The sequence below is a fragment of the Dreissena polymorpha genome, chromosome 5, assembly GCF_020536995.1.
Source record: "Dreissena polymorpha isolate Duluth1 chromosome 5, UMN_Dpol_1.0, whole genome shotgun sequence".
NCBI lineage: Eukaryota > Metazoa > Mollusca > Bivalvia > Myida > Dreissenidae > Dreissena > Dreissena polymorpha.
Genome location: NC_068359.1, coordinates 53,572,423 through 53,580,575, shown reverse-complemented (window position 1 = coordinate 53,580,575; position 8,153 = coordinate 53,572,423). Strand labels below are relative to the sequence as shown.

The 8,153-nt window shown below is 33.2% G+C and overlaps 1 protein-coding gene across 1 annotated transcript; it reads left to right on the top strand.

The window, feature by feature from the left end:
* Nucleotides 1-2,185: 2,185 nt before the first annotated feature.
* Nucleotides 2,186-8,153, top strand: LOC127830939 (gamma-aminobutyric acid receptor-associated protein). The gene is made up of 3 exons (XM_052355879.1): nucleotides 2,186-2,368; nucleotides 3,866-4,063; nucleotides 6,215-8,153. The coding sequence occupies exons 1-3, from the start codon at nucleotides 2,279-2,281 to the stop codon at nucleotides 6,278-6,280; spliced, it is 354 nt and encodes a 117-aa protein (XP_052211839.1). The 5' UTR covers nucleotides 2,186-2,278; the 3' UTR covers nucleotides 6,281-8,153.

The window sequence follows — 8,153 nt, the reverse complement described above, 5'->3', positions numbered from 1 at the left end:
CCCGTTCTTGTCAACAAAACTTAGAAGTTTGTTAAAAAAAAACTGTTTCAAAAGCTATCAGATATAACATAAAAACTGTATTCAGAACTTTGTCTTCATGGAATCATATTTCTTGTCTCTGCAGATGGAATCATATTTCTTGTCTCTGCAGATGGAATCATATTTCTTGTCTCTGCAGATGAAATCATATTTCTTGTCTCTGCTGATGGAATCATAGTTCTTGTCTCTGCAGATGGAATCATATTTCTTGTCTCTGCTGATGGAATCGTATTTCTTGTCTCTGCAGATGGAATCATATTTCTTGCCTTTGCAGATGGAATCATATTTCTTGTCTCTGCTGATGGAATCATATTTCTTGTCTCTGCAGATGGAATCATAGTTCTAGTCTCTGCATGCATTTATGCATATCGGTCAATGAGCAATGAGGCTTCCTGATAGCGATACGAATATCTGTTTGAGTGTCGCTTTAGGAAAACGGGGTTTAATGCCAGTGCGTATAGTGTCGTCCCAGGTTAGAATTTTGAATGAAAAATAATCAAATTATAACCAAAAATCAACTTCTCTGAAAGAAATACACGGTCAAATGTGTATACATGTATATATAATTTGTTATCATTGCGGCCATTGCCACCGTTTCATACCAGCTGATAGTTTATGTCAATAATTTGACGGTTTGTGTTCCTGCCTATAAATAGTCAGGAGCGTGTTTCCCAAAAATTTTGCATTTAATAATTTGGTTGTTATGTTTAACCTAAAACAATGCACGAAGGTCAAACATTCTTATTCGTGACTCTGCAAACTCAGATTGATTGTGTTTTTTTTTTACAAACACTACATTTTGGACCTTTAGCAAAAATATCTGATACGTTTCATTTTATCTTAAATAAGCCAGTACAAGTATATCATCATCAGAAAAAAAACGACCGGATACTTTCGGATTATTTTGCACTTGACAACACAAGAAACCTAAATCTTGATAATATTTGAAAAAAAATAGGTGTGATTTTCAGGAAAATAAAACGCATACCAAAAGTAGAAAATACATCCGGTAATGATATACATCTCAGACACGTGTGCATATTTTTGTTTACGACTCACGCAATACGTAGTCTGAGTTTATTTCCGCATTGTTAAGCTGTAAATCGATCAGTTTTGAAAGAAAAGTAACAACGTTACGATAATGTTGATGATTTTTCAAGAACGCAAATAAAATCAATGACAGTTATAAAACGCAAATTAAATTCTTGTATCAATTTTACTTTACAGTAAGTTTATAGATATATTAATTGTCCACATTTATTGAACAATACCGAAAAGGAGACGGGAAGAGAATGAATGTCGGAAGTACATTACATTCTATTATGCAGAACACTTTTACGGCAGATGCCGTTTGGAATGACAAAGGTAAGAATAAATATGAACATGTATGGGGTCTGTTTCTGTTTTCTTCGCGGTGACTTCCAGCGGTAAGTTGTGCTAGGATAAAATGATATCACCTAATATGATATCGATGATAATGATGATGATAATGATGATATTAATGAATTCTCTTGCTACGTTTTACACAAAAAACACACGATATTTCCTAGAAATAATTTGATAATCCCATTTATTCACGATTGATAGAAACAAAAATGTAATTGCATTGATTTAGATTTAGAGTTTTAAGCTTACAGAGCAATGTGTTAAAAACGTATTATTTTGCGCACAATATATTATAAATCTCCCTAAAGTAATCTTATCTTAATAGCTAGTCTGATTAATTTCTAAGGTTCTTTTTTATCGGTTATTTGAAAAAGCATTTTTGCTGACACTTAAGTGAAGTAATCGATATGATTATCGAACACACCTGTCTTAATCTTGCCATTCATGGCTGTGATCTAATTGCGCAATATAAAATAATAGTTAAGCATAACCGTCAGTCACGTGACAACTTGTTTGTATTCTAATTTTAGCAGTTACGATTATTAGATGTCACATGATTACCATGAAAATATCTGTTAATGCGTATAAAATTTAATATCATAACGTTTTAAATTAAATAATCGTAGTAATTACTTTATAATAGTATTTGTTTGTGTGTTCATTTTTTTAAATATGATTTGAGACGTTAACAACATATATATTTTTCGAAAATTAACGCACTATTTTGTTTAGCGCATAAAAATATAGTCCTATCTATGGAAAAAGGCTAATTTCGTAAACACAGAATAGAAGCGAACTGTGTTACATGACAGAAATTATTAGTTTTTCTAAATTTTGAGCAATCTTCTCAGAAATGAAGTGGGAATACAAAGATGAACATCCCTTTGAGAAGAGGCGCGCAGAAGGCGAAAAAATAAGGAAGAAGTACCCAGATAGAGTGCCAGTAAGTAAAGGACTGTTTTTTTCCCTTCTACGCAGCCATTTTGGTGATTTTCATTTTCTGCTTGTTCTTACAAACATGTAAATAAAGTGGTCGTTTGTTCAATCTTTATCAACTAAATTATTTTCGAGGCTTCCTCTTTGCTTAAAATTTCTATGAGCTCATCACAAATCATAGAGCCCTTAAACTAATAAACTGTCAAATATCTTTGTTCAACATTTTTATTCACTTAGTTACATTGATGTTGAAACTTAATTCGATGCTGTCCGGTAATCTTGCGCAGTTAAGGATCAATTGGCCTAACAACATGTTCTTTTATAAATTGGCAACAAAATATCTAAATTTATTATGAAAATAATAAGTTCATGTCACAGGCAGCAGTATCATAAATTTGCCTAAAAAAAACCTTGACATTTGTCTCTACAATCAAAGTGCTTCCACCTACAACTTTAAAACTTGATATGGAGATGCACCTTGATGAGTTCTACATGCAACACCCAGTTTTGGGTCACTAGGACAAAGGTCACTGTGACCTCTTAGTCTTACAAAAAAATTCTGACAAGCTTTCATTTGTTCTAAACTGCTCCCGCAGCCAAGCGTTGGCACCCGTTATGCGGTGCTCTTGTTCAATCATGGTTATACAGCTTATTATCATAACAATTTTATACAATGCATGATAAATGGAAACATTACGCTTGCTTGTCTATGTTCCAGGATTTCGCTTAATCTTTCACAGCTGTAGCACCTACTCCTAAATGTTATTAAAAATGAGATCGATATACATAGACCTCTTTTCGTTAAATGTCATTTCGCAATAGCATCAATCTGAGGCTCTTGTTGGAGGCTTTCCTATAACACAGAGCAGAACAATCATGCAAGACTTATTCAACAAAGAACACAACATATCAACATTATTTTAGTAATTTCATAAGAAGGTTGTTATAAATTTAAAACTTACAAGTAATGCTATTTCAGGTCATAAAACAATACCACTGTTTCACGTCCATTTCATTCCATAAAGAACCACATGTAAATTGATTTTTTTTTGCATAGTGTTTGTGTACAAAGTATAATTGAATCAAGAAGATGACATTAATAATAAAGTATATGACATTGTATGCTATTTCATGTTAATCAACCATTACAAGTTTGATATTGTCAAGTGTTTTTTTTACATTATAAAATTATGTAATGCTTATTTTTATATTTCATCAAGAATTATAATGTGTAGCCCTTTTTGTTAACCTACAATCAGTTGATTTTCCTTTGCTAAAGGTAAAAGACGTTAACAGTTAAGACATTATCCCTATATTTGTGCACTGAAATTGCAACAAGTCTACCAGTGTGGCAAAATCTGAGATGATGAAAAGACACTTGAACTTTATACAAAACTTGCTATGTCTTATCATTATCGATGACATTTTGTCAATTCTGCTCCTGCTTGGTGGTTAAATTGTGTACAATTAACTAAATTATATTTACGTCTCTACTTCCATCCAGGTTATTGTTGAAAAGGCACCAAAGGCTAGAGTTGGAGACTTGGACAAGAAGAAGTATCTAGTACCCTCAGATCTTACAGTTGGACAGTTTTACTTCCTTATCAGAAAGAGAATTCACCTGCGACCGGAAGATGCCCTGTTTTTCTTTGTCAACAATGTGATTCCCCCAACCAGTGCCACGATGGGCTCATTATACCAGGTAGGGGTGGTACAATACACGAGGCGTAACATTGAATATTGTATAATACACTTTTCGTTTCTGACCAAGCAAAAGCAATGTGACATGAAATGTTATATTTAAATACAGACATATAATTATATTTTTACTTGTAAATATCTTTAACCCTTTCCCACTAAGAGGGAAAGTGAAAATGGCTATGTGCAACAGCATAAAACCAGAACAGCCTGCGAGTAACTCGCAGCCTCTTCAGGTTTTATGCTGTTTGCTGCTCATCAGTATCTAAGGGTTTGAAATGGAGCCTTTAAAACTTGAAGCTAGTAAGAAAGGTCTTTATAACATTTAACTTTTTAAGAGACAACTCACATGTTAAAATACTTATCTAAGTGGTAAAGGGTTACACTTACCAAAAAAAACAACAACACGCAATCGAGGGTTGGCACTAACAAATATAAGTTTGCAGCCATTTTCTTTTCTTTTACAAAGGAAACCAGTTGATTTATATTTTGCTTCATTTTAACATATTATCTGAAACTTATCATCAGTTATGGTCATCTAGAAATGTTAGTACATGACGATGATGTACCAAAAAACTATTTGGGCGAATGATTATAGTAGTCTAGCAATATTGTGCAATATCATATCTTTCTCTTTGCAACCTTTACTCATCAATGAAATTGAAGAAGGGGAACATTACCTTCTAAATTAAAGTTCAAGTGAACTATACACAGTGATCAAAAATAACTTTTTGGGCCTAGGTTTTCCACTTGTTCTTTCTTTAATTTTTATACAGAAAAACACTAAATACCCAACTTAAATTAAATGGGTCTGACAGTCTGTGGAGATGGTGCGCATGCTTATTAGATTTCCATCCAGTGAACATTAAATAGGCCTTTCACGTGTCTTGTGGTACAGATGAATGTTGTCAATTACTTATCTAAGTAATAGAAATGCTTAATTCACTGGACATGTCGTTAGCTCAATTAGCTCCACAGTTGCATATTTGCAGTTTTGCTACATGGAAATAAAAAATTATTTTGCTATCTATTGCAATTATTACATATGATATTAATTGTATGGACCAGCTTGATAACAAGGCTTTGTTTTTTATTTCAATACTAGCAATCCAATATGGTTAACTACTTTAATAAATATTTGGAAATACTGCAAAAATTACAGACCTTTTTCAGTGCTCTGACTATGCCTAAATGGAAGGGCAAACACCCTGCCCTTCCAAAGCCCTACCCTGCCCTTTTATTTATAAAAAAAATATTTTTTTGACACATGATAATTTATTAATCTCTTATAACATTGTAATTAATTTATACATCATTGTAGACATTTTATTTGCATGGTTTAATAATAATGGGAATAATATATTCAAACAATTATTAGTAACATCAAAATTAATATGCAACAAGGAGCATTCCAGATAAGCCCACACGCTTGAAAGTTTCCTTTTGACAAAATACTGCAGGCTGAAAGTACCCTTTTGAAAAAATAGCCCTTCCCCCATGCCCTTTTCAAATCCCAGCTGGAGCACTATAGCCCTTCCCCCATGCCCTTTTCAAATCCTAGCTGGAGCACTATAGCCCTTCCCCCATGCCCTTTTCAAATCCTAGCTGGAGCACTATAGCCCTTCCCCCATGCCCTTTTCAAATCCCAGCTGGAGCACTATAGCCCTTCCCCCATGCCCTTATCAAATCCTAGCTGGAGCACTATAGCCCTTCCCCCATGGCCTTTTCAAATCCTAGCTGGAGCACTATAGCCTTTCCCCCATGCCCTTTTCAAATCCTAGCTGGAGCACTGTAGCCCTTCCCCATACCCTTTTCAAATCCTAGCTGTAGCACTGTAGCCCTTTCCCCATGCCCTTTTCAAATCCTAGCTGGAGCACTTCAGCCCTTCCCCCATGTCCTTTTCAAATCCTAGCTGGAGCACTATAGCCCTTCCCCCATGCCCTTTTCAAATCCTAGCTGGAGCACTATAGCCCTTCCCCAATGCCCTTTTCAAATCCTAGCTGGAGCACTGTTTTTATCAACCAGTATTTCATCTTTAAAAATGATGGGTTTTTATAAAGTATATTCTGATTCAATTTCAATTGAAATCCTTCATGTCCCAGTATATTTTGCTTTAAAAAAAACCATTGTTAAGTGTTTTCCTCTATATTTGCAGGAACACCATGAGGAGGATTTCTTCCTGTACATCGCATACAGTGATGAAAGTGTGTACGGGGCATAAGCTGTGACATGGACCAGTGGAAACATTGAACTTAATAATATATATGATTGAAATTTTGAATTACAGAAACTATTGTGATGTTTGAACGTCAGTTAAACAGTTTAGTTTTTAGCTTTTTGTATTACACTTGTTAATCTTTATTGAAATTAGTTGTTTTCTCTCTCTGTCACTGATGTGATATTAAGTTTTACTGTACCATCTCGAGAATAAATCACAAGGTTGTATACTTTTATGATTTACATGTGATTTTGTTTAGATCTTTTAACAAAAATTGTTTTGTTAAGTTAGATGGAAGACGGCCACTAACCTATTACTGAAGATTGAAACATTCTCTATAAAAGGATCTTCTGGAAAGTTTGCATAATCCATTTGGATTCAAAATTACACATGTAGAGGTATATGTTATACTTTAAACGATTCTTGTCTTTCAATATGTTGCAATGTAATACATTGTGTGTCACACATAAAATATGTTCTGAACGCTTCCAATCAGCTGCTTTTAGTAATCTATAAGGTTTTTCTCTCAAATCAGTTGAATATCTTATTGTTTATTATATTTCTTTTTATTAATCCTGGTTGCAACTGTATACAACTATGTTCAGAAAGCAAAATACTTGTTTGTCAGATCTTCATACGACTCTGAGTATAATAAGGTCGAAGGGTGTTACAATATGACCCTTTGCAAATAAATATGAGTTGTTTAAATTAAAAAAAAACATTCCCTCTTTCGAAGTTTTAATTTTATACTTTGTATAAGACAATGCGAAGAAGTTCTTTTAACAAGTCAAACGTTAGTAAGTTTATAAATGTCTGAATGTTCTAAATCATTTTCTGAAAATCCCAGAGGGAAATCTTTAGTGAAAACTCACTCATTAGCTTAGAAATGGTAAGGTTGACAACATATGTTGCTGGTTTGATTTTAACTATTAAGGGTCTGGTGACGGTATTGCTTATTATCAAAAACTAATCATTGGCATATTGGACCATGCTTTATTGTTGTTGTATCATCATAAGAGGTCAGTGTTTGCTGGTTGATCTTTGCCGTCAATGAAGGAATCATTTTGCAAATTGTGTGCACAAACTAAGTAAATGATGTTAATTAACATAATGGTAATTTCAAAATATATGTTCAGAAGAGAATTTTTTGATGGACTAAAATAAATCCAAATAAAGCAATAGTTTAAATTACGCATGTTGATGTTATGTTGCAAGACTGTTATATTGTAAAAAAACGTAGGCTATTTGTATCACATATTTTTTCAAATACTTTATTCATTGCGAAGTATGTGTGGCACTATTTGTAATGTTTTATCATATGTGTATTACATGTAACTGTAAATATTGTGTTTTAACTATTATTGTCTTTTTTTGTGATTGATTTAAATTGAACAGGCAAAGTGTTATTTGTAAGATTTAACGTATGTTTTATGTGCAAACATTTCATTTCCTTGTAATGTGACTTAAAACTTGGCATTGATCACATCTTTAACAAATATGTCCTCATAAGTGATGCTTTATGCATAACAAACCAAAACATTTAGGTACATACAAGAGTGGTGCTATACCAGTTAAAATTTAAAAGTTTTTTTATAAATAAAGATTTAATACAGTAGATTTCAATAATATTATCAAAGTCAGGTATGATTGAAGACTTAATAGAATGAGACCACTCAATATTACCGTAATGTGTCTTCATTTTATTTGCATGCATGTTTCTTCAACTTTTGTTGCAACTTCACTTGTATCAGTTTGGCATTGGGTCAATTCCTGCATCTAACACTGTCCCTGCTGATTTTTTGTCGAAGTTTGAGCAAACTTGATTGAGCTAAAGTAAGATATTGTTGATATGTATGTTGTAATAAAAATTGTTCGG

What these genes read in the sequence shown, in the direction of transcription:
- LOC127830939 (XM_052355879.1), top strand. Translation starts at nt 2,279, where the DNA reads ATGAAGTGGGAATACAAAGATGAACATCCCTTTGAGAAGAGGCGCGCA. An exon ending in AGTACCCAGATAGAGTGCCA is followed by an intron (nt 2,369 to 3,865) that starts GTAAGTAAAGGA and finishes ACTTCCATCCAG; the next exon opens with GTTATTGTTGAAAAGGCACC. An exon ending in CGATGGGCTCATTATACCAG is followed by an intron (nt 4,064 to 6,214) that starts GTAGGGGTGGTA and finishes CTATATTTGCAG; the next exon opens with GAACACCATGAGGAGGATTT.